Raw genomic sequence first — 27,577 nt, forward strand, 5'->3', positions numbered from 1 at the left:
GGCTTTACAGTGGACTAGTAGACCGAGTCAACGCAATGCCGTATGTGACTCATCTTACTCAAGGTCACAAGGCTTATGATTGTCACAAGGCTTACTATTGTCACAAGGCTTGCTCAGATATGAGTCAGACAGTTGTGAGACTGGAAAAAAATGTGTAGGCTCGTGTAGCAAGCCTGGCTTGAGCTCGTGCACTAAAGTGGCCCGTGCCATTGCTCTCTATTTTTCAAGGCATAGTTGTTGATGACACAACTTTTATTCACAATCACAATTGATAGACTGAATTTTTATTAGCTTAAAAAATAATAAAAATAATTATGTTACATTACTCCAGTAGAAAACAACAATTCCTAAAATGCCTACACATGATAAGAATAACTCTGTCATTTACTTAGATTGCTTTATTTTTACCACTGGCTCGGGCTGCGTAACATTGTAACCATGGCAATAATAACACATGATAGGAATGACCAGGCTAATAATGTGCATGGATAGTCCACATCAGTGTCACAAACTAATTTGTCCATTCTTTATGTCGTATGTGGACACATAAAGTACGATAACAAGTCATCTGAAGTGAGCAGAAGACTGTGTATATGTGTAGACTGTTTTCATGTTTTCATTGTCTTGTAACCATTATATGTGCATTTTTTCCAGCGCACAGTTTAGAATCCAAAAATTGCACTATCTTGTTCCATTTACATTTACTAGTAATACTACTGTTTGCTTTGCTAATCTCACAGAATAACACGGAAGTCTTTTATTATCTATGGTATGGTAATTATACATTATCATATTTATTTTATGGCAGTTGTGAAGTTTATGAATATCCATTGTTGGGCAAGAGCTTATGGTTTGTTGTGGTGGTTCTCAGACTTGGTTTCATTAGCCATTAAATCCCTTTGATGACAATGAATGAATTGCTCCACAGTGAAGCTCTATTGTTATGCGGATAGCAGGTGTGAATACATCTCTAGCTAGAAAGTCTTTGTGCAGCTTCCAAGCAACTAAGCTGTAGTCTTTACGAGAAAGGATCTTTCTCAGCAGCAAATGCTGCTAAATTATTTGCTAATACACTAGATACTAGAGGTGGAACGAGACACGGGACGTCTCGAGTATCGACCTGTCTCGTATTGGTCTCGACTTGACTACAGTAATACTTCAACTTACGAGTGCTCCAACGTACGAGAAACTTGAGATACGAGCCAGTTTTCAAGCAAGTTTTAGCACTAACATACGAGCCATGTTTGAGATACGAGCACTTGAGTCAGTTGCCAAGTATGCCGGAGGTGTTTTATGAGAACAGCATCACTCTGTATTTTTCAACTGCTCAGGTTATACTGTTGTACCGTGTTGTTTTGTGCACGATTTTCTGTGCAGAATTATGTGAATTAAAAGTACTGTGCGTAGACCGAAAGTTTGCCAGTAAAATGAAAGTTAATACAAAGAGAAAGCAAATGATAACAGTCGATATTAAACGGAAAAATATTGAAAAATATGCGAAATGTGTATGCGTGATTCAGCTAGCTCGGCAATATGACAGAAATACATTCATAATTATCAAACAGAAGGATTATATTCAGGGCATTTAGTTCGCAAAAGGACTAACCATAGTTTCTAAACGGTGCAGCGATCTTCACGACCGCTGATGGCATTGGACAAACAATTGGCCGGTGACAGCGTCACTGAAACGATGCTATGTGAAAAGGCCGGCGCTATCTATCCAAACTGTTTAATAGACATTCGGACAAGTTGGCTAGTGGTCGTGCGTTAACCATTTGTGACGACACCTGTGTTCGTCCTAATCGCAACATGTTGCAAAGGCGACAAAGGCAAACGGCCTTAGATAGGTTTATCTTAAAACGGCCGGCTAGTCGTGAAAGCGAAAAAAAGGAAAAACTTCTCGCTAACCAGCGAGAAATTTCAAACTATGAACGCCGAAAAATTTTTAATTACGTTTAGTTAAAAATTGAAAGTTTGCTTTTAGGTTTGCTTCTAAGTTTGTCTTTTAACACTTTGATAAAATCCAAATTTATCAAGGACAACTGCTGTAACGAAGGATAACTTATATCTCCTTCCCTGGCAAATGCGAGTGTTAACTGCTATTGTATGTATTTAATTTTACATTTTAATTAATCACATTTCCTTGCATTATTTATTATTTGTTGCTTTTTGAAAGCATGTAGTACGTAAGGACAATAACCAACATGTTCTTTCTGTTACAATATCTTGTTTTGAGTGTTTTATTTGCTTTTTTTAGAGTATGGAAACCAATCAATATATATTTAATTGTTCTATATATAAATGAATTGCACCAACATGCGAGTAAATTGACATACGAGCTCAGTCTCGGAACGCATTAAGCTCGTAAGTTGAAGTATGACTGTATTGCCAAACTCGAGACAGGAAATAGAACTAAAGCGCCTGCGCACGGTTGTTAAAACATGGCTTCTTGCGGTAGCAACAACTCCATATATTGTAATGGATTGCGGGCAACTGCCTTTAAAGTTATACCCGGTCCGTTACTACCTGTTGCTATTGATTATGTTGGCCACCGAGTCTAATCATGTAGTCCGGACAACGGCCCTGTTAATATATTGTAGTTCGGTTCAGTGTCCTTAAAACAAATACCGGGTCGTATCTAATTACTCTTCGGATAATCCTCGGATAATAAGACTATTGCGGGTAAAATGTCTGTATTTTATCGTGTCTAAACACCAACTACCCTTCATAAAATTCGGGCCTCTTTTATATACTACCAATCGCGGGTAAAACTTGCCCGGACACAGAGAAACGAACAGAAGGCCGTGTCGACCATAGTCCGTGTTCGGTTAACAATGCCGTTATTGTTAGTTCAATATAAGAACACACATGTACATGTATACAGTAATTCATATAATTTCATGAGTACAATTTAAATATAATTCACATACTACAGTTAATACACAAACAAAACTTAACATTAATGAAACGATAAGAATGAAAGTGTTATCGTGTGTTCTTTTAGTTGCGGTATTTCTTTGTAGAGCGACGGCTATCGGTTTCATTACACATTACATTAAATGTAAGACTTATTCAATAGATGTTAAAAATATACATGTACAAAGCAATATGTTTTTTAATAATTATGATCAATCAAGCTCAATATTCTTAGAATATATAACTTCGGTATTTTAGAGCTGTTTGTGTCACTTTTGTTTACAAAAACTACATGCATATCACTATTAAAATGTTGTATTCAAATCGTTTACACCAGGCGAAAATTCAATTTAAAAAGAGATTTATCAATTTTATATATACCAAGTACGCTAGTACTTGTGTTGTGATATCATCACCAAATGCTCATTATTTCACTGTCTCGTGTCTCGAATTTTTACAAGACAGTGTCTCGAGTCTCGTCTCGAACATAAAAAACCTGTCTCGTTCCACCTCTACTAGATACTATTCATTCTTTAGACATTAAAGGATTTTGTCTCATCGCCTTCTACGTATTAGCCTTTCTCCATAAAATAGTGCTATTTGTTGGTTGGTCCATTACACGCCATTTAAATCAGCCTTTTTGAACCAACTTGATGTTTCTCTCTAACCATTGATGAACGCCAAGGCTATAACTATGTTTATCGGCAGTGTCAAGGTCGATAGTTTAAATAGCTTTTTCATTCATAGCTTTTTTATTCCTAAAAACATTTTGTTATTCGGAATTTCTAATCACTTTAGAGTGAATCCCCGCCGTACTACATTAATTCGTTCCAGCGTTGGCATAGTAAGGCGAAAATGTCTTACAGAGGGGTATAAAAACCCATAGTTTTTATCTAATGCAAACTCCCCTTGGTAAAAACATCAAAGTTTTATGTACGTACTGTACATATTAAAAATTAATAACAAAATAGTATATTAACGTAAGTAATTATAGATACCTACTGTTACTTCAGTGTATTTAGTTGTTATCTGAAACAGAGTGTAACACTATCTATCTATGTAAATATTTCTCAAAGTATGTGGATATGGGTGTCATTTCGGCTATAGCTAATAGCCAAGCAAATAGGCAATAGCTGACTATTTTACCGATGCGGCCACGCATTACAATGCCCCTGTTAAGAAATATTTTTCGCAAGGTTCAATTACGATATCTTGGGTCAAGGCCAATTCTTCTCACGCGGACAATTATATTGTCTCCGTTGGAAGAGCCTTGACATTATCTTTCCGTTCGGTCAGACAAAGACAATACAGTATCTCATTTTTACATTTGTACCGGTATCGAGAGGTACCAGTATTGCCGTATTCAAAGTTTTGATGGATAGCTTCTGGTGGAACAGCAACCTTTTTTATACACACACTTCTATGCAAGAATTGTTATTATTATTTCTACATATTTAGGATTTTTATTTTGTTTTCTCAGTTCGTATTAATTATATCATTACCGAATCATCTTTTATTGTAATCGTAGCAAAACCGACTTAATTTATCCATTACTTGCTAATTATTTCTCATTTAAATCTAAACCTTTTTATAGTCGTTTTATTTTTTTTAATTTATTCGACTTGCACAAAACATTTACTTCATGATATGAAGTTTAAAAGTTGTTTGACAAAATTTGGAAACCTTTACAGTTGTTTTTATTTTCTCTCTTAGTTTATTTCAATTACACAAAACACTTTTCTCATGATATGTAGTGTGAAAGTTAGAATGGCAAATGTTGTTATATGTTAAATACAAATAAATTTTCTGTCCAAAGACTTTTTATTACCCGGGCAACGCCGGGTTGTACAGCTAGTTATGTATATTTGTACAGTACATACCGTATGGATCTCTTACTTTCAAGACATATACATATATATATATATACAATATATATATATTGTGTATATATATATTGTATAACATAAACTTTGAATTTAACTTAAATTAATTTATTTTACTAAACATACTTATAGCTAAGTTTTAGTATTTATTTTACTAAACTTTAATTTTTTCACTGTTTTAATTTTTCTTACCTTTTTCCGCTTTGTTTTCTCTATAACTTATAATGGATATTGCAGAAATGAGAGATAGCGAGCATCGTATCTCTTTCACACTCTTTGTATGTTGTGTATTTCTTTGTGGGACGGATTTCGGCGAATAGCCTATTGGACCTTTGTTATTCCGGCGTATTCAGAACACCAACTACCAAATTTGAATTTCTAAAAACATTTTTGTTGTATGCTTTTTTGAAGTTGTCTCATCAATGAGATTTTTCACCTCTGTTTTACATACAACAACATAATCTTTGTTCTTAGTCTATTTTTGTCAATACTTTAAAATGTGACAAATTCTTGAGATATTTGCACTTTTTTGCTGATACTATGATGTAAAAAGATGGCCTGAGTATAGTCATAGTGTATATTGTTCTTGTTTATATATAATTGTTCGTATAATTGTTGAATTATCTTTCAAGGCTAATAGACATAAACAAGGTATAGAAAGGCAGCACTCATGAGACAGTCATTACAAACATTACAGCCTATTACAAAACTGGATCCTTTTACCCACGATCGCAACCAATCCAACTTTGTCAAAAGCATTTGCAAAAAAGATGAAAAAACAGGCAAGAATAAAATGGCCGCACTATTCAAACTAACGCAAAAATTTTCTTTGGGAAACGAGCCATAACTCGCGCTCTGCTGTATTTAGGATTGTTTTATCTTCAATTAGTCGCAGCAATCGCTCCAGTTGAAGGCAGTGCCAGTCGTTAGTTGTTAAATATGTCGGGTTTTCTCTCGCAGATGGATCCTTTGACTTCTCCAGAAAAGAGACCACCGAGTCCAGTTACAGATACCCCTGCTCCCAAAAAGGGAAAGGCAATGGCTGTGGAGCTACCTGGCGCTCCTGAGGATGGTAGGTGTCCCTTACCAATTTTTCTGCAGACATTCAGGACGAGGATTATGAATAATAAACTTAACTTCATTCACAAGGGTTTACTTGTTTAAATAGTAGCAAGACAATTTCCTAGCGTCGGATTTAGTAAAATTTATTATCTGAAGTCGTTATAGAGTCTATGAGGTGAAATCCTCATTAAAGATTGACTTGCAATAAAATTCACATTACAATTATTTGGTATCAAAAGATTCACCATGTCTTACTCTGTTGTGTTGTAGGTGCCAAATATGTGGAAATGTGATTACAAACTCTTAAAAGCTCAAAAACGAAAAGCCGCCGTAGATTGGAATCTCTTTATTTCGATGACGTAGCCACGAAATTTGGTTATCGTCTTGTCACGTATGTTCTCACGTGAATTGAAAGGCCAATGCAAAGCTCAATATAAAACTTATCGTAGTACTAGTTTATGACAAACACTTCGGGTTTTACCGAAGACCCCGTATCAAATATAGATGCTCGCTACTTTACAGTTTTGTTTCGGCATTATTCAATCGTCAAGTCGTTCTCTGATCATGTGACCCAATACTTCGCAAATAATTTTTGCAGCACTTTTCGATTATCACAGGTGACCAACAGGCTCGTCATGATTATCAGACAATGATATGTACTCCTTCGAGCTAAGGTTAAAAAGTTTAACGATTTTTTACGGTAAGTTATAAGATATCAGTGCTAAAAGTGACAGCATTACAATGACGATAAAACAGACGCGTAAGAACAATAGACATAGTTTTATTGAATGCGTGAAGTATATTTGTGAAAATATTTCGACGAATAAGGTTGCAAGAAAGTGTAAACAAAAACCAACTCTCACAACTACATCACATTTGAGCCGTTTTGGAAAGGGAATCCAAACTACGGCGGTCTCGTGTGGCTGCGATTTTCTGTTCGTTTTTTAGCTTTTAAGAGCTTGTAATCACCTTTTCACATATTTTGCACCTACAACACAACAGAGTAAGACATGGTGAATCTTTTGATACCAAATAACTGTAACGTAGATTTTATTGCAAATCAACCTTTAAACGGCTAACCTCAATTGCTCATCAAAATGCTTCTACATGGAAACTTGCCAAACTTTTGACAGTTATTCACAGGGTTTTGCTTCAATCTGTGGGCAGCTCTCATCAAAAACTAGTTCAACTAGCTAACTTACTCTGTGCAGTTTTTTTTTTACAAAAAAGAAGAAATATGGAATTTCTATTTAAGTTTTTAGTATTTGCTGTATATATCATTCTTATCGTTGTGTTGGCTGCAAGCCGCTGCACAAATTTAAAGATCATGAAAACTTTTAGGCATCTTCTAGCAAGGCAGATTAAAAGAAGGCACATTTAGTTTTGACTTAAATCAAAAGATGAAAAAGTCATTATTCTTAAAAGTTATGAAATACTTTTGGCATACCTCTTTTTAGCAAATACTTAGGCAGTTCATAATTTTGTGAATTTATGCATTTCGAAAATGCAAAAAATATAGTTTTTTGTTTCTATGTTTTTGCCAAATTTGTTTTGCCACTTGGCCATTATTATTTACGCTTAATTTGACTTGCTGTATTTGAAATTTGCTATTACCGGAGGTACACAGAAAGTATTATTCTCTGTAAGGGGTAGACTAGCGACTTGCAGGTCGACGCAAAGATGAGATTAATGATAATTAATCAATTATCAATTGTTTTTTTTGAAATACAAAATAACAAAAATATTGATACGTTATAAACTTTCAATAATGCAGTAGTTTTTAAGGAATATTCGTATGTAGTAAGTTGAAAAGTGCCTCGAAATCGAGTGCTTTTGGAGCAATTTCAGCTGGATGCCTTTTTTAGCACCATGACTTAACGCTCAACCTGGCTATGGCTCTAAGGCTAAGGCTCTCCTTGTATAACTCATCCCTTGAATCAATACGGTTTTGAAACTGGCTAGCAGATGCTATACGGGGTCATATGTTTACTAAACCTCATGTATAGCTGTACAGAATGATGCAAAATGACTATATGAATGCTTCATATATATTTCTCAAAGTATGTCATATGTCGTCTGTCTGCATTCCGGCTATAGCTATAGCACATGCTGATTATTTTACCGATGCGGCTACGCGTTACGACGCCCCTGTTAAGAAATATTTTTCGTAGGGTTCAATTACTATATCTGGGGTCAAGATCAATTCTTCTCGCGCGAACAATTACATTTTCTTCTTGGGAAGAGTCTCCATAGAGTAGGAGTGTCTCCGTATTCAATGTTTTGATGGATAGCTTCTGGTGGAACAGGAACATTTTATACACATACACTTCTATGCAAGAATTGTTATTATTAATTCTACATATTCAGGATTTTTATTTTGTTTTCTCAGTTCGTATTAATTGTATAATTACCGAATCATATTTTATTGTAATCGTAGCAAAATCGACTTAATTTAGCTATTACTTGCTAATTATTTCACATTTAAATCTAAACCTTTTTATAGTCGTTTTATTTTTTTAATTTATTGGACCTGCACGAAACATTTTCCTCATGATATGAAGTTTGAAAGTTACAGTTGTATGACAAAGTTTGAAAACTTGTTTTATTTTCTTTCTTAAATTATTTTAATTACACAAAACACTTTTCTCATAATATGTAGTTTGAAAGTTAGAATGGCAAATGTTGTTATATGTTAATTACAAATCAATTTTCTGACCAAAGACTTTTTTATTACCCGAGCAAAGCAGGTAGCACAGCTAGTTCATGTATATATATGTACTAGGTGAATGCCCTGCATTGAACCAGTAATAAAAACATCTTATAAACATTACATAACCTTACTAGATTACCTTCACACTACACTACATTACCCGCTGCTGCTTGAAAGCTGTTTTTATTACCCGTGCAATAGGCATGGGCTGGCCTACCTGGCATTCACTTGGTGAGGCCAGCTGGTAATCGTTAAGTGTAACTCACCGTTGTTATGCATATTTCAACCGAATTAATGAATATCTTCACCATTATTGATAGCTCAACTCATTTGAGCAGATAGTCTAATGAATAAGCTCGATGCCTCGAGAATCGGAGGTTTGGAGATCAAATCCTCTGCAAAGTGGATTTTCCGTTATGAGAACTTTTTCACTATAACTGGACAGATGAACAAACACTGAGATTTATATATATACTAGCTTTGCTACCCGGCGTTACCCGGGTAATAAAAAAGTCTTTGGACAGAAAATTGATTTGTCTTTAACATATAACAACATTTTAACTTTCAAACTACATATCATGCAGTTTTGATTGGGTTGTGTAATGAAGTGTTTTGTGTAGTTGATATAATTTAAGAGAAGATTAAAAACAACTGTAAAGGTGTTAAAACTTTGTCAAGCTACTGTAACTTTCAAGCTATTAGCCTGGCACATTGCTTATGGAAAATTCCAGTAAGCTAGTTAATAAGCGCTAGGCTTCTAAAGACGACATGACGTTGCGTCAGCATTGTCCAGCTACGCTATTCTAACAATAGCTATAGCTGGAGGGACACACATACTTTGAGGAATATAGATATTGCTATGTTACGCGTAATGATCACGATATACATGTATATAAAGAAGTCTGTTAGCGTCTGTTCAGGGAATGTTGATCGTCGCGTAATGATCAACTGTGCTAGTTAATACCCCAAACGTTTTAAGCATGCGTATTTTAACTGATGTAATGAATGTCATCACAATCGCTCATCACTTCGGTCAGTTAAATTATCATAGTGTAGACTGTAGAGGTTTAGATGACTGGTCTTCATACCTGGAGATTCCGAGATCAAATCTTTTGCAAAGCAGATTTTCGTTGCTAGATTTTAATCGCTAAAACTGGACAAACGGACAAACGGACACTGAGATTTATATAGATGTGTATATTCTGTATATATTATACTGTATATATGTGTATATACTGTATATATTATACTGTATATATGTGTATATACTGTATATATTATACTGTATATATGTGTATATGCAGTATATATTATACTGTATAGATGTGTATATACTGTATATATTATACTGTATATATGCTGTATAACCTTGTTTTAAACCCCACCTTTATTTGAACGTCATCTCTAATAGATAGCCACTTAATAGGAAAAAGGTTGAAAAATACAGCACCACCCTTAAATCGAATGCCACCTCTATTTGACCACCACTTTGACATTCTCTGATCTTCACAAACAAATAATAGAGCATGATCACTGGATAGGTGTCTACAAAATGGTACTAATAATGATTTGGTTACATTAATAGCACTCTCGTTGTTGCTGTAGTGGTTGCCATGGTTTTAGTGACGGTGTACATAAGAAGATCGGTCGTCACATTCATCAGAACTACTCTGTGATTTGAAGTCACTAAGGTCTAAATCCGATCCATTGTTTTCAGATTCGTCCAATATGTAGTTTACAACCTGATCTGACGACTTTAATGTATTTTGATGGCCAATGAAAATACTCTTCAGGAACACAGTTCGATGTAATAGCAGCCATTGTTATGGTATACCGGAGTCTGCTTCTAACTCCAAAGCTTTATTGTTTTTTCTTTAACACTATTACAGCTAAACCATCGAAATACTTATATCAAAAATGCTGAGGCCGATAACATAAGTGTCGCACCACCCAAAAGAGAGTGCAAAATATAGACGATATTAGCATCGTTTCACGCGTTAAATGGTTAAATCAACTTCCCTAAGTTCTGACAAGCTTGTCGAAGTATACAGCGTTGCCCTCTACTGAACACCACCTCTAGCAAAATGCTACTATAGGGGAAGGGTTGAAAAATACAGCATCATGGCATTCAAATGGAGGTTGTACAATATATATATGTACAGTCAAACATGGATAACTCGAACTTCAAGGGACCGAGCAAAAGTGTTCGAATTATCAGAGCATTCAAGTTATCAGAGCACTGTCACAAGTCCATATATTTACTTATTTATTAGTAGATACATGTACATATACAAACTATAATATAAATCAAAAGCACAAATGGCTTGTTTCAAATTAAATGCTTCTAATGTAAAGTTTAAAACGTTTTCATGAAAAAGTATAGAGATTTTTCTATCACTTGAGATTGGTTTGTTGTTTGAGGTGATGTTATTGCCAGGACGTTTTTCAGATTGACATTGGCAAAACTTGATCGTTGTTGAAATGCTCAAAAGAAAAGACATCTTTTTCTTTTGACCCACGATCAATTTTGCCGTTTTTTTTTAAAGTTTATGCAGATTACCTTACTTTACCTGGGATTCGTTAAGAGCAACACTCCGAGGCAGTTCAATTAGAAGTTTTACGAGGTTTTACGGTACATTCTATATCACTCACGCTTTTTTAATAGATACTTATTGAATGTACACACGTATTCTGTGTTTAGGTCAAACGATGAATAGTTTTTTGTAGCTCAGACAACGTATACGTTTAATTACAACATTTTTTAAGACGTTTTAAACATTCAACATTCCGACGTTGATTCAACACGGAATCAACGTCGGAAAACTATTCATCACGGGCTAGCCGAGTCACGCACTCAAGGATTTTTGCCACGCACATACAAAACAACATGCGATTTTTGTTTTGTATGTGCGTGGCGAAAATTCTTGCGCGCGTGACCCGGCTAGCCCGTGCTATTCATCGTATCGCAGTATAAATCAAATTTCACCAAACTTTTAGAAAAGTCGTTGACAAAAATATTTTGTCGATGGTGGTAATAACGACGCTTATGAATTACGAAAAGATGAAGTTTACCTCTATGGCTTTGAATATAGTGATTTTCTAAAGCGAAAACAACCGTTTCGGTAGCTGTTGGGCAAAAAAACAGTTCGAATTAACAGTGTTGAGTTCGAGCTATCTATAGCAATTTATCATTACATGGGAACGGACCAAAGGAAATGTTCGAATTAACCATGTGTTCGAGCTATCCGTGGACGAGTTATCCATGTTTGACTGTATATATATGTCTAGTTAGTAACTTAAATTACAGGCCTCGCATATGAAAGGTGGCATTGTCTTCTGAAGAAGGTGTGACAGAAGTTAGCTTTACAGATTTTATAAAACATGACTTATTGTTCCTGTAATTATGTAGCTGACTGTCTTGGTTAACTAGAAGAAGTTGATGCTATGGGCAATGCACTATTCCCTCATCGTTTTTTATACAAATTTACCACAAAAGTGAATCCTGCTGAATAAACATTTATAGGTGTATTCTTATTCTATATAATTTGTTGGATGCGAATTTTTAGGAATTGGCGTCTATCAATCATTATAAGAAATAGTCAATGGCTATGACAGTAGCCCGAAATTCTTTCGAATTTATGAGTAGTTGAATTTTTGTTTTGTTTCTATCAAAGTTATTTCAGTTTTATAAAAACAGCAGATGCGAAAGTTGTCATTGTGATTGTTTCAAAAATATGAAACATCTGAAACTTTCCTTAACATAAATTAGAGTATGAAGATGCTTATTACTGTATATATATTTCGCAAAGTTGGTCGTGTGTGGTTTCGTGTATTCGTCTGTCGTTGTGGTTGTCCAGCTATAGCTATTATTTTAGCATTGCCTAAGGGACCTAAGTATACGCAACATGATGATTTTTCGTCTTTTTTTCATTAGGGCTAATTTGTTCCGCATCCATGATATCGACAATAATTTATCTCGAACTTAAAATTTGGCGATTTGTGTACTGATTATCTTTGTTATTAAAAGATATACGTTGCTTGCCATGGTGAGTTCAACGTTATCCGTTATAGTAAAAATCGATAACACGGATAAATCAAAAAATGTTAGTTAAAATTTTGAAGTTTATTAAAACACATACTAAAACTTCCTGAAAGTATGTGTTTAGTAAACTAAATTCATTCAAGTCAGATTCAGCGTTTATGTTACACGTCTGTCTGGAAGGTAAGAACCCTCCACGTAGTACATGGTAATGTTATATTATCTTGCAGATCATAATCATAAATAGCACCAAAGTCATTGTAGGTACTCATAGTTACTAAGGTTAACATATTGTTTTGTTACTATTTTTAATTATGATGATTTTGATGATTTTACCAGGAGATGATTGCATTAGATAATTACTACAGGTTTCTATACAACTCTATGTATGTCTATAGCCTTCGATATTTTCGCTTGCCAGTGTTTATATGTCAATTTTTGCACGCCAACACTGAAACGAACTAAAATCATATAATTGTATACCAAATAATTTTTCATTGTAATTGTAGCAAAACAGACTATATTTAGCCATTGATTGCTTATGATTTCACATTTACATTTAAACATCTTTACATTTTTATTTTTCATCTTAACTTATTTCAACGAAACACTTTCAAGTTGTGAAGTTTGAAAGTTACGGTTGTTTCTCAAAGTTTGAAAACCTTTACAGTTGTTTTTATTTTCTCTCTTAATTTATTTCAACTACACAAAACACTTAGCTTATAATATTTAGTTTGAAAGTTAGAATGGCAAATGTTGTTATATGTTAAATACAAATCGATTTTCTGTCCAAAAACTTTTTTGTTACAGTATAAAGTTTGTGGAGCCTTGTGTTGCACCTGATGTGAGTGGCTGTTTGTTTCTGCACTCATTCCAACTTTATCAATGGTTTTTTAATGACTTGTTTTTATTGGACTGTTTTAACCTTTTGGTACCAAAACTACAACTATGAGCTTTCCTAGTTGGACTCTTTGCTTCCTATTGACATCCGACTCTTACTTATGACTCATTGTTTTGAGTTTGCTATAGTCATAAGCAAACAAAGGAAACATTGGAAAGGACCACTTCAGAAGTTAAATATGTTCATTCGATGTGACAAAATTGTGCATAAAATCCATAAGGAGACAAGTAATTGAGTAGTATCCCTTATCAACCCTCTCAAATACAAGAGGCATGAATTCTGATTATGATTCTCCATGTTTTGCAACATGACAGTAGGTGTCGGCTATTCAGTAGTCAAATAAGTGTTTAGAGTAGTATTCATTATTTCCGAAGGCCTGAGAGTTTGCTGGTATTTTTTACAAGCTTTATTCTCAAACCTAACAATGTCATAACAATCATTCAAAGTGTCTTGCTTCCTTTACAGCGCATCATATGGTGCTGGTTGGTAGCTTAGAATATGCTCATCATGCCCTAGCTAATAGAGGCAGCGCCAATGTCCTGTTAGGTAAACTGTTTCACTGTTTGATAAAAATGAGCAGGCCAATAATTATTAGTGCTGACACTTGCAGTGTCAGCAGTGAGATTATTGCAATAATCTCACTACAAGAATGTAAGAAATTATTCATGAAGCTTATTTATATTAAACCTCTGATTATATTATACAGAATATGATAAAAACTTGTGAATGCAAAGTTGGTTTGCAAGCTTTTAGGTGAAAGTTCGACTTCCTTCTATTTACTTTGTGACCAATCAGAATAAATGTCTCAATTGTATCTTCACCATGCTGTTATAGAAGTTTATTTACGGTGCCTTTTTAACAATTACTTTATTATTTAAATTATTATATTACAAACTACGTATTATCAGTCTCATTTATACCATCAAGTGAGAATTGTAATTCTATGCAGTGTCATAGATTGCGCATCTGTGAAACAAATAACTGGACCAGCATGTTGTTTACAACTGGTTACTTGATGTCAAGTCACTCACAAGATGTTGTTTACAACTGGTTACTTGATGTCAAGTCACTCACAAGAATCATTTTGTTTAATATTTGTTGTAATAGAAAAGATGAACTAACAAGTTCAGAATATTTTTATACTGAAGCAACAGGGTGATCCACATATAGGATGGATGTCTTACACAAATTGGCTCTCTGTCTATAGATCACAGGTGGTCTAAATCCTGCTTTTGCAATCCCTTTGCTATGCTATGCAAGGCAAATTGCGTATAGCTATATAAATAAATATAAGCTATAAAAATGTATTGTTATATAGATTGTAATATAATTATTACAATTGTATTGTAATATAAACACTATTTCGATAATTTTTTCAAAACCAACATTTAATTCTTCAAAAAATTTCTAATAGATTTTGAGGGTAGATTGCTTTAAGTGATTATTTTGAGAGCACCTGCTTTTATGCATCTGTTTCTGACTGACATTTCTCTTAACTGTTTTTATTCAAAACGGTTTCAAATACCCCAGAAGTATTTGTTTAAAAATATCTTCATAAGTCTGCTGGTTTGAACTATTTGTGATTTCCTTCCCTATAGCTGTCACAATACTTTCCATTGGTAATATGTGCTGTTCAAACTCATTGAAACTGTGTTTACACATTTCTATTCATTTCGAGAGTTTGAGGTGACGGAATCAGTCAGGGAGAACTGCGTTTTTGTTCCAGAAGTTCATCCTCTCCTTGCCTCTAAGCGGGCTGCGAGTCAAGACAAGTCCCGGAGTGCAGCGAGGTCTAAACCTAAGTCAAAGGCTCGATAGGCAAGCACCACTTTTATATTCAGTTTGCGGATCTCTCTCTGTATTAATGACATTCTCATTGTAAGTTTTGCTTCTGTCTGGCTTTATTGAATATATTGACAAGATGATCTGTTGTGAGGTTTTATTGCAATAACATGGCTCAAATAATAATTAATTTAATATCGAGTTGGCAATAAAGTATCTTCAGAAAACTACCATTCGAGGTGCAATTGTGGTAGAAAAGTAAAAGAAAAAAACATTGAGTGAGACATTCTGGCTCCGACCTGCCATGCATTCTTGAAGCACTGAAATTGTGTCAAATAACAGCGGCAACTGCATTCTATCTTGCATACAGAGTGGACTGGACAGACTACTGCAAGTATGGTACTCCGAGCCGCTCATAAAACAATACAAAATATGATTGTTATGGCAGATAAATTCTGCAAGAGGATTCTTGCTTTAGGTTTGTCTCAACTCTTTAGCGCATAACCGGGGTTTGTCATTGGTCAACATAACTTTTATTAGTCAGTGACCGATATAGGGGGGCTTTCTGGTTGAGAAAAAGAAAGAGGCTCAGGAGAGTTGCGGGAGTTGTCTGTCCAGTGGTCGGAGTCGTGGTCCATACTCTCGCAGTCATCTGATAGGCTCTGTTGACCCAAACTGACTGGTGATAGTAGTGAACTAGTTGCATTGAGGGATGATTCTGTTGTGCTATTTGGATAGTATGAGTTCTTCCTTGGTCTTCCCTTTGGTTTGGTTGGACACTCAGTTGCCCCACTCAGTAAAACCTTAACAGATATAAGATTATAGTACTATTAGTAAAAACAATTTTCTCTCATACATCTGGTAAGCGATAATAGCTCTAATAGCACTGTAATTAATTACTATAAATGTATTTAACATATTTGCTAGTAATATATGTATGTAAAATTTCCTTACTATTAATGAATACATGATAAGTACACCATAAAAGATACATAGACGTATTTCCTTTCTGTTCTTACTCACACCTCTTTATTATTCTAAACCACACCCTGTTCTATGACGAATTGTGTACAAACCACATATTCTGTCAGGTCTTAAGGCGCTCTAAGCAGCGATATCTATAATTGGTTACCACTTTATTATACTATTTCCAGCTCTCCTGTCAAGCGTGTGTCCGTAAGCTATGCTAATCGTGCCATTTTAGGTTTGGTCCGTTTGTCTGTGAGAATGTCGACAATTATATTCTTTGCACAATTTCCAGATTACAGTTTCCCACACTACTCCCGGCAGTTGTCAAACTGAAAGCCTCTCCTTCAGACTTGCCTCTCGCAATCGCGGAGTAGATATTTAAAATTAGTTTTATATCATTATCTAGGTTAATTACATGTTAATGCTATTACATTGAGAATGTTTGCTCATATTATTATGGAAGCAAAGTTAATCCTGAGTGATGTATTAAATTTCATTTACGATGCTACGATTCACTTGAAATATGGACTTCCTACCACAAGTCATTATTGAGCCTGTGTCACTGCGATTTCCACATTTAATTCTAAATAATTAGGAGCCGTTAGCGCACGAGCTTAACCGTTGAGAAATTACCTTTTAGCTAATCGTACGTCAGTGATGGCTCAGAGGAGTTGCTAAAACTAGCATACCGGGGAGACAAAATACTATAACAAATTATTTTCTTGTGAAGAATTGTTAGTGTGCTGGGTTATTAAAGCTATTTTTGCACCTATTGTAAATCGCTGCTCCGCTTGTCTTCTGCACAACTTACATTTCGTAACTAAACTTTATTTCTGCGTCATACAGAATTGATACGATTTATACTCTTTATAATTAGTAGCAAGGAGGAGATGTTATGCAAGTTCATTATTGCAGCCTGCAGTGGTCACCGGGTGAAGCCGTACTATTCCTTGGCACACTTATCTCATTACAAGCTATCTTAGTGTTCAATTTTATATCATTTCTATAATCATAACACCAGATATCTGCACCTAGGGTGTAGATATCCAAGGCACCTGGCCTGAATTTATTTCAGCTGCTATCATAAAATTGGAGCGAGTATAAATAATTGTAAGAAGCTTGCTTATCCGGTGATGACATAATAACACGCCTGATGCGATCAAGGTATGGAAAAGACTAGCTTGATTTGAAGTAAGCGCTGTTGCCATCTTGGCTCCATATGCGCTGCGTGTATGCTGTGCAGGCATGTACTCCCTCACCCGCCTTCACGTGTCATGCATCCCAATTCCCATTACCTCATATTCCATTCAGTAATGATTTTACTCGAATAACTTTTTTGCCATATTTTGCACTGAATTTACTACGTGGTTTTGAGTGCATTTGGCACCAGGATAGCCTCAAAGCTAGTATGAAAAATTTGGGTTGAGGCGCTACAACAGATTTAGAAAATCTGTGGAGTAAATATGTTGCTGTTTGCCACAAAAGCAAAGTTGCAGGTGTAGAATACTAATTGCAAATGCTTTAGACTAAGTTTTAAACAACAGTTTTTAGTGGTGACTAGTGAATATATGCCAAAACTATTGCACCACAAACCAAGCTAAAAAACTGAGTCTATGATATTTGACCTCAAAGGCAACGGGTAACTACTTTTCCTTTACTAACCAGCTTGATTTTTAAATAAAATTCATGTTATTGTCATCACACGCTGCATCCTATTTGTGAGATAAGTGCTGCACCTATTGGATGCCCTGCGAATGGGTTGTTGGCTATTTAACTTACCTACAAGTGGTGATAAATAATGGACATTCCAATTTTGAAAGTCTATTTAATTACATTTGATGATTTACGCCTGGTCTGATCACGAGGATGCCAGCTGTAACTCGCTAGATACAAAAGATGTTAAAATATTATATCTCGTGTGACATGACCGCAAATAGACTTTAATGAGCATATAAAAACCATTACCAATTGGAGGCAGCTAAAAATAGCCTCATACTCAAGAGGCTCGCTGAGCAAGGGTGCTTGAGACCAACGTCTTTGGTTTACAAAAGAGTCTGACAGACACTCTCGCGTTTGATCACTCCCTATAATGATGACAACACTTGGGACGAGCTTTATGACTCGCTGCTATAATTAATAGTGGTGAGAAGGCTAACCTCTTGTTGTTTTTTATTAAACCTAAACACTTCTGTCTTGCGCCCTTTCAACCCCTGTCATCACCATATCTGACCTCTTCCCAAACGCTTTAATCTTACTTGTTTACCGTTTGCTTGTTGCGCCTGAGTGTCAATTTGTAGTATTTGTGTTTAAATTAATACTAAGCACTTTGTCTTACCTGCTTTTTCCACTTCATCCTTCTGTTTTGATACCATGTCTTGACTTGTAGTTGTGTCAGGTGCAGGTGCTTGGCCAGCTCGGTCCGTTCAGCCGTTGACAAATATTTATTACTTTCAAATTTTTTTTCAAGTCCAAGTAATTGTAGCTCTGTGAATACTGTCCTCGATCTCCTACATTTGGATAAGGCGCTTGAGAGTTTGTCCGAATCTTTTTCTGTGTCACTCTGACTCTGAGGGCTCTGGAGTTCGCGAGAGCTGGGGCTATAGAATACGGAGGGCACTCTTTCATCAGACAGTATAAGTTTCTTGGCATTCGCCGCAAATCCTAAAAATATGTTTACACATATTTAAGTGAAGGATTTGAGAAGCCTCTAGCCTTGTATTAATCAATGCACTAGATAGCCTCAGCTACCCGCAATTATTGCATTGTTAGGATGTACTTTCGCTGATCCAATATAAGCTGCAAATAAGTTGCCTTAAGCAAGATTTATTGTTATTGAAACAGTTATAATTGTTTGGAATTTTATTGCCCAGTTTGCGTATCAATTAATAAAATCACTGCGATAAAACCGGCCTAATTAGAACGAACTGGCGTTGAAGATGCAACGATAGAATGTCCTTCTGACTCAGGCTGCCTGATTGACAGCAGGTAATTAGTCTTCTGAGAATTATCGAAACTTGCCGATAAACTAAAAGGACAGGAAGGGTGGAGCAGCAATACGAGCCCTTAGACAGGGGTTGGCTGATTTCAGCAGACTTCCACACCCGCTGGTGTTAGCACCATTGATAGAGTCGGCACAGCCAACCTAAACCTGTTGAATTTTTAAAAAAGCTCGTACACAATTGTTGATATCATTTGTACCACTGTTTGCCAGCTATCTTTAATTTGTTTTCATTGCCATTTATTTTACCGCAATGGCAAGAATTCCCAAAACTCAAGAGAAATAGAATAAGTGTGAATAATAGAAGAGTCATATGGACACAGGCTATAAAACCATAGACTGCGCTCCTCACCGCTATCACATCAGCCGCTAATAGCTAGCAACTCAACCTTGGGAACTCTACCCTTGTATCAAGGTTATGAAAGAAGGAAATTACTCATACATTGTAAAGCTGCACCAGCCTCCCGTTTAGAAACCACTGCTCGGCAAAGGCCATTTCTGGTCTTTGTTCATCAAACTAGCTTTCTAAGCTTTTTGCCTCCCTTTCCCCAGCTCATTTCCTCCAACTTACAATGATCACTTGCACTCCAGATATTACAGAACACTTAAAGAAACCTGCGGGCTTAGCTACTGGCTGGCGACCAGTCCTGGAGCCATTACATTTCACGGTTGTCTAATAAAATAACAACTCTGTATTAGGAAGAGGTCAAGGAGTCAACTAAGGTAATGTACTGATAGGGAGGAGACCAAACCCTATAGGATATGCTTCAGTAATATCACAGGTTTTTTGCTATAAAATAATTGCATGCTAATGTTATTAAAACTGTAGAGTAAAGATCGAAAGATAGTTTTTTATTGGAAGTAATTGGAAGACGTATTGATAATTGTGTTATTTTCCAGTAGTCATCTATAATTACCCTAACGCAATATTAGCTGAAGTAATTTGAAGGTGACAACTAAATTTTTTTGATTTCTCCATTATTGTTGACAAATGAAATAATAATAATAATTTATCACGGAGAATTATATTACAAAAATTCAAATAATTTTTATGATTGTTAATTATTTCTTGGTCTATAGATTTTCGCCTACTATAAAAAGTTTACCCTTAAGTAATTTGAGCAGACGTTAGTAAACACCGCAGACGCCCAGTTTTATATTTTAATCAAAATTATGAGGAAGCTTCAAGACAAGCCAAAGGTTGTGTTTTTATTATCCAGAAGGTCAACAACCTCAAATTTAGGTCAGCAGCAAGAGCTGTCTCCAACTCTAACCGCGCCTTCTCATGCACGTTTACTATAGCGCAACAATCTGTTGTACTTCAAAAGATTTCCTTTCTCAAAAAACTGGTTTTCTCTAAATAATCTTTTCATTAGCAAAGAAAAGGAAGCAGCAAGAAAAGGAAGCAGCGAGGCAGAATAAAGAATAAGAATGAAGACAGCTGTCAACTTACCCTCCTGCAACATCAAGAGCTCGTGTGGAAATTGACGGAAACAGTCTAATTTTATAGGAGTTGGTTTGGTGATAAATTCGCTGTTAAACTGTTGTATATGCTCCTCGCGTGCCATGAGGTGACTCGCTGGTAGATTGAGTATGTCTTTTATCATAAATGATGTAGTTCTTGAGTGCCGCGGTTTCTCCATGCCGATCAACCTTTGTCGAGCAGATGACAAAATGTATCTTTATCCTCTTTCCGTTTGCGTGCTAAAGTGTACAAATAACCTTCCAGCTCTTTATATGCGCGATGATGGCATTTTAATCTAATCTTCTGATTGGTCAATATTTGTCATGAGGAGTTATAAGGATCGATCTAGTCATGCCTCTATTGGCAGGAACACAAATGGATTCTCGTTATGCAGATAGTTCCTTTGATATTCATTAGCAATACATCCGTGGTGACAGGAAAACCTCACAAAGCTTTAGTTCATATTAAATTCAATTATTTGGTGATACTGACTTTAAACTTTGATTACTAAGATAATTTCATAAAAGAACAAGTCACAGGGGCCATAAACATCCACAATGATATAGCTGTACCTGCACTTCTGTTACAGTAGTCATTAGTCTATAAATCATATTTTTATAGACATAGACAATAGCATAGTTATCTTTACTTATTCTATCCACTTGTCTATGCACCATCTAAGCAAAACTAGATTTAAAGCTCGTCGTTTAGCTAAAGATTTCTCTAAAGCATGCGGTTTGAGACTCACTTTGGGATCTTGGTTCTTGCTACGACATATGTTTCTAATATTCTCCTGTTTTGGTATTGCTTTTGTATTTTTGTATTGTTCTGTATTGTTTGAGTGTTAAATTACCATGAAATTGTTCAAAGCTTATTTTAAAATAATTGCAAGCAACTAAAAGGTGAGTTACCAAAGCCTACTCCAGAGTGAAGTTGGATAGACAAACATTGAAAACATGGATAAGGCTAATAAAATGATGAAAAATGTTTATATGTTTTGTGACCAGTTCAGATATTTCAACGAGACAGTAAAATATTGTTTTGTTCACCACTTGTATGACTCAATAAAACCTTTTAAAGCTTTTTATAATTGTTATTGTATTTTTTAAATTGCAGTGTGATTGATAGAATGCTACTGACTTGCGGCTGCTCAATTGTTAAATAAAATATTATAAAGCTTTTTATTTTGTAAAATATAAACCAGTTTTCCATATTAAAACTATTTCAAAACTTGACACGTTGTACACATTGGACACATTGACAAAGGTAAGTTGTGTGTACATTTGAAAATTGAGACTATATTTTAAAAAAGGTATAAAAAAGTAGTGGTTGATAATGCAGCTGAACAGCTGAAATTTTCAGCAATAAATAGTACACCTTATCGTGTATTTTATTAGTTTTTTGCTGAGCATCTGGCGTAATTAATTAAAAATATAGTTTTTTTATATTCAAAGTATTTAACGAGTCTGAATTCAGTAAAAAGTGGCAATTTTTAGGGTGTTGCTTCATCTGCAATTCATCAAAATTGTCGCTTATAACTTTCATCTAAACGTATAGCAGTTTTGCTAATGACTTTGTAACCTCTTATGGTATAGCATAAAAGATTGCCATTCTCATGGTTATCACAGTGTATATAGACCATTGAGTGTGTGGAAGTATCTAAAAGGCAACCTTTGCGATTGCCCTGAATCTTTAAAGCATTAGAGAAGGAAAGGCTGTTTCTGTGACGTCACGACTTGTCATTGAACCCAGGGCATTATAGGTATGAGAGAGAAAGAGCTCACAGGATGCATTCCTTACCTCATAAACGCCGTAGGTAATGAACTGCATGTCGGAGGCTATTAACAGTTTATCAGCTTTCGGACTTGGAATTTTTTAAGACTATTAATTTGATCATGTGGCCGGCAGCACCTGAGTTGGCAGCGGTTCTCATCACGTTGCACTCGCTGCACCTCCTAAGCGTGATTTGGAATGCTATTGTTTCAATGTCACAAAGCACAATGTTACTTAGCCGCATATGATGTACCAAGAACTCACTAGATGCCTGGGAGACAGCAACGACAATCTAAAAGGAAAACTGTTATTTCTGGCGTAAGATGACTTTTGATTTCCGTGCTGAGACCTACTGTCTAACTCTGCTGGCACCAGTGATAACGTATTCACTTGCAGAGTTATTTGGAAACTAGGCAGCCAATTTCATTCTATTTCATAGTGCATTTCATTTCCAAGTTTTTAAACAAAAAATTCATTTAGCTAAAACATTCCTAGCAGTACCCACCCAGAACACACCGATATACTCCATATTTGAAGTTCATTGCTAATGACGGCATTATGGTAATGTTTTTATTTGTATCTGTGCACCCTTTGAACATAAAATGTTTTAAAATATTTACGAGGATTCACATGAAAGGCATGCTAGCTTATTAATTTCTTGTTAATTATCAGATAAACATAGAGGAGTTTAAAGGTTTGGGCTAGTGCTCACAGCTTGCTGTATAGCAACCAACCAGAAACTGCCAAAAATGATTACAAATGGTTCAACTCACTTCCACAGCTCGCTTAATTAAAAATAGTTTTCTCCGTTAATTTTGCAATTTGATCTTTTTGTTGTGCACCACAGATATGAGTCAAGACCTTTTAGGTTCCTTTGATATTATATTCCATCAGGGTAAGTGCTCGAGAAACGGTGCGGCCATCATTCTTCTATAGGTTATTATTGAAGATTCTGGTAGGAATATGCATATGAGCTAAGTATCGATTAGGGAAGATGATTAGGAGCTGTCTTCATAAAGCATAAGAAACCTCAAAAAGATTGAGAGGTCCAAATGAGCTAGCCTGGAGGGCAATTATGAGACTAAAATGTTAATTCTCCCTTTACACAATCAACCACAATCTGCTTTCTCTATTGTCAAATAGATAGATTATATTTTAACAATGGACTATAAGCCAGAACTTCCACTGATGTGAGTACCCGTAAAGGCTATACGCTTCGGTTCAGAGGCGAATTGCCAGTTTTAAAGTTTTCCAATGAGCTACGAAGCTGCGGCTTAAGAAGTAAGGACGTCGGTGGGTGGAGAGTCGGTGGTGAACGTCTGTGAGTCGAGAGTCGGTGGTGGACGTCTGTGAGTCGAGAGTCAGTGATGGATTTCATTATTAGAACTGTTAGATGCTGCTGTATTTATTCCCAGTCCTTTGATATATATACAGTAACGGTAAGCTAATAATTACCGTGTAACCTTATTATAATTATTTAATGTACTAAAACCATCAAACATATTGTGTAGTTGCTTAGAGGTACAAATAGCTCCGCACTCACATAGCCACACTTGCTTTAGACAGGCTTCTTGGACTACTCGCTACTTACTAAGAACCACTTGCTACAGACTGGTTGGAGAAATGCATCTTGGCTGTCTTGAGAGATTTGTAAAACTATAAAAAACTATAATACCATAATGAAATGAAAATTTCTAGTTTTCGTGCAGCATAAAAAGTGGGTTTGGGTCATTTCTCTTTTCTTTCATGTATGAACCACTTTTGTGTAACACTATGTACAGTGTTTCTTATTATTTTTTGCAATAAGAATAGCAATACAAAATTTGTTTAAGATAACGAATAAACAGTGGTACAGAAGGCAGTATTTTTCTAATAGCTCTATTTTTTTAGCTATTTTACTTTGACTTTACAAGCCAAACAGAATAAAATGACCTACAATACTTGTTTAGCATTTTTGCTTTCATTTTTAAGAGCTAGAAGATATTCTCCTCATGGTAACTTCAAGTAGAAGATATCTAGAAAGAGAGAGCATGAGCAGTGAATCCACAAAGAAAAATTATGCCGTGAAATTTTATCGCTATTTTACTAAAAAGCATGACATGTACAGGTAATCAATACTCATTAGCATACATGACTTTTTCAGCAAAATAATTTGGCGTACAGCTGTTCAACTTGAGGTGGTCCAATATAGTTTATTCATATCTGTCACAGTGAGGTTGTTGGAGAAGTCACTGTGGCAGATATAATAACTTTGTATTTGTTGGTCACCTATAGAAAACGGACTTTGCACCGATGAGAACATCCGCTACTGCATTTGGAGTTGTAGGCTCTTTGCATCAGGAATTAGATGATAGTGCAAAAGTTGATTTCGAGTTTACTACTGCTAAAAATAAGCTGTTGAGGGTCAAGTACAAGGCAAGGTTCAGTATGAGGTAAGATGTAGCATGAACTAGATAAAAATGTAGTATTTATGGTGTTCTATAAAGATACCAGAGAAGAGCTATGTCTAGCAAGGAGTGTGCTCAGCTATAACTGAGCACTCTTTAGGATTAAATCATTGGAAATACTGAGAATTTTTTACCAAATAGAAGAATTTTTTTAATCTAAAACACTATCTTAAATTCTCTCAGTTTTATTATTTTCTGTCCATTGAATGTTTCATAAATTTAAATTTTTACCCTGTATCAGATCCAAATAAAGCTGGCATTGTGTACACTATGCTCAACATGCAAATTGTGAATAAAAGTTGGATATTCGAAGCAAAAAATCTCCTGGCTTATTAAAAGAGAGCCATGCTACTAATATCATATCATGAGACGTCTGCTAACATTTGTTATTGAAATATCATCATGCTTCTTGTTAAGCATTCATACAGCTCGTCATCATCGTAGTACTGAGGCAGCAACAATGGTGCCAAGAGTCATGGAATAGCTTGAACTTGTTATGAAGTTTAAATTAAATACTCTGTTTTAAATGTCAGTTAAAATATATTTGACATGAACCTGTAGATTATTTTTTGAAAATCTATATATATTTTTTTAAGTGTTGGTGTGTAGGTGTGTCCAGCTATAGATATAGTTATAGCGCACGCTGACTATTTTACCAATGTGGCCAAGCGTTACGATGCCCCTGTTGAGAAATATTGTTCGTAAGGTTCAATTACTATATTTGGGGGCAAAGCAAGGCCAATTCTTCTCATGCAGACAATTATATTTTCTTTATAGGAAAACCCTCGACATTATCTCTCCGATCGGTCAGACAAAAACAGTCCCATGTCTCATTTTTACATTTGTACCTGTATCGAGAGGTACCAGTGTTGTCGTGTTCAAAGTTTTGATGGATAGCTTCTGGTGGAACAGTAACCCTTTTTATACACACACGCTTCTATGCAGAATGTTTATTATTAATTTTACATATTCAGGATTTTTACTTTCTTCTCTCAGTTCGTATTAATTGTATCATTACCGAATCATCTTTTATTGTAGCCGTAGCAAAACTGGCTTAATTCAGCTATTACTTGCTAATTATTTCACATTTACATCTAAACCTTTTTATAGTTGTTTTATTTTTTTTAATTTATTTGACCTGCACAAAGCATTTTTCTCATGGTATGAAGTTTAAAAGTTTTTTGACAAAATTTGAAAACCTTTACAGTCGTTTTTATTTTTTCTCCTAAATTATTTCAATTACAGAAAACACTTTTCTCATGATATGTAGTTTGAAAGTTAGAATGCCAAATGTAGTTAAATGTTAAATACAAATCAATTTTCTGTCCAAAGAATTTTTTATTACGCGGGCAACGCCGGGTTGTACAGCTATTATCATATAAAACTATCAACAGATAACATGAAATAGTAGTTAATTACTACATGTAAGTGGACAACATAAGTTAAAGGTGTATTTAACTGATATATGTATTCATATATTGTGGAGTGCTACTACTGTTGAGGAAGTTTTTGATTCTTGTATGAAATAGCTGAATGAATATTCCTCGGTTTTATGTAAAGTGAAGCAAAAATAATTGAAGAATCCTAGATATAGAGATAATTTTTTAAATACCCTTTCAACTATGGAGTTCACTAACGCCTATAAACTATGTTTTCTCTAAAGGCTAGTTCACACTATATCGCCGTATCTCGGCGTTGTCATTTTGACATTGGTCGTCGATTATGTGAACCTTGAATTGTCATCGACGAAGCATCGCGAACACGTCGGGAAAGTTTGCAGCTGTCAAACTTTCCCGATGCTCCTCCGAGCATCAATGATCGCTTTTCAAATGTGAACCATTTCGGCGATGGTAATTCACGGTCGTAGATAGCGACCATGAATTACCATCGCCTATTCATACCTGTTTATGGTAGCCGCTGCGAGACTATTCTTTGATTCCTGCCTGCGAAAACAAAGAGGTTTCTTCGCAAAAATTTAAAAGGATAAATATCACGGATTATTTCCTGATGCAAACGAGGATGAGTTTGTGATAGATTGAACATGGTTGGTTATCATCGACGATCGCCGAAGTAGTGTGGCATCAACGCCGAGATACGGCGATATGGTGGGAACTGGCCTTTAGTTGCATTTCATTATCAGTTCCACGCAGCATAGCAATTAGTTACAAACTCAACATAGGATACATCTATCGTCTATTGCTTATTATCTACCATCTATCATCTACCATCTATTGCTTGGGTAGATGAAAACTGTTCATATCTCAATGCTGCCAAAATATAGAGTTTCCTCACAGCTGCTGATGACATGGAACAAATAAAGAGATTATCAGGAAAACAATTACAAGTTAGACAGACGGGTAGACGGCTAGAGCTTATTACAGTGTAAGCCATAATCCAGATGAAATAGCTCGGCAACGGAATGTGCCATCTTACAAAAGTAACATTCACAGAAACAATGAGATATGTGATTGACAAGCTATTAGGGAATATGACACGATAATAATGATAATGAAGTTACTAAAGTGTTTTGTGGCGTTCTGGTAGAACATTACTCACTCATAATCTCTGTATATTACGTAGAACTCTGCTGCCTAAGAGCAAAAAGCATCAAAGCTGCTTAGGAAGGCATTTG

At 35.4% G+C, this 27,577-nt stretch overlaps 2 protein-coding genes across 3 annotated transcripts in view; one reads left to right on the forward strand and one right to left on the reverse strand.

The window, feature by feature from the left end:
- Positions 1-15,523, forward strand: part of LOC137410492 (retinoblastoma-binding protein 5-like) — a 66,263-nt gene extending 50,740 nt beyond the window's left edge. For both annotated transcript variants that reach the window (XM_068095918.1, XM_068095919.1), the window contains exons 12-13: positions 5,760-5,871; positions 15,238-15,523. In XM_068095918.1, coding sequence (XP_067952019.1) covers positions 5,760-5,871; positions 15,238-15,329 — 204 coding nt within the window. In that variant the 3' untranslated portion in view covers positions 15,330-15,523. The remainder of the gene's footprint in view (positions 1-5,759; positions 5,872-15,237) is intronic.
- LOC137410496 (homeobox protein BarH-like 2) lies at positions 15,437-27,518 on the reverse strand. Its single transcript, XM_068095924.1, has 4 exons — positions 27,502-27,518; positions 20,714-20,964; positions 18,598-18,923; positions 15,437-16,096 (listed from the first exon to the last, which is right to left on the reverse strand). Exons 2-4 carry the CDS (start codon positions 20,901-20,903, stop codon positions 15,830-15,832), a joined length of 783 nt encoding a protein of 260 aa, XP_067952025.1. The 5' UTR covers positions 20,904-20,964; positions 27,502-27,518; the 3' UTR covers positions 15,437-15,829.
- Between the last annotated feature and the right edge of the window lie 59 nt (positions 27,519-27,577).

The sequence above is a fragment of the Watersipora subatra genome, chromosome 1 (genome assembly GCF_963576615.1).
Source record: "Watersipora subatra chromosome 1, tzWatSuba1.1, whole genome shotgun sequence".
In the NCBI taxonomy this organism is placed as follows: Eukaryota; Metazoa; Bryozoa; class Gymnolaemata; order Cheilostomatida; family Watersiporidae; genus Watersipora; species Watersipora subatra.

What these genes read in the sequence shown, in the direction of transcription:
- LOC137410496 (XM_068095924.1), bottom strand. Translation starts at nt 20,903, where the DNA reads ATGGAGAAACCGCGGCACTCAAGAACTACATCATTTATGATAAAAGAC. An exon ending in GCTCTTGATGTTGCAGGAGG is followed by an intron (nt 18,924 to 20,713) that starts GTAAGTTGACAG and finishes ACATATTTTTAG; the next exon opens with GATTTGCGGCGAATGCCAAG. An exon ending in GGATGAAGTGGAAAAAGCAG is followed by an intron (nt 16,097 to 18,597) that starts GTAAGACAAAGT and finishes ATATCTGTTAAG; the next exon opens with GTTTTACTGAGTGGGGCAAC.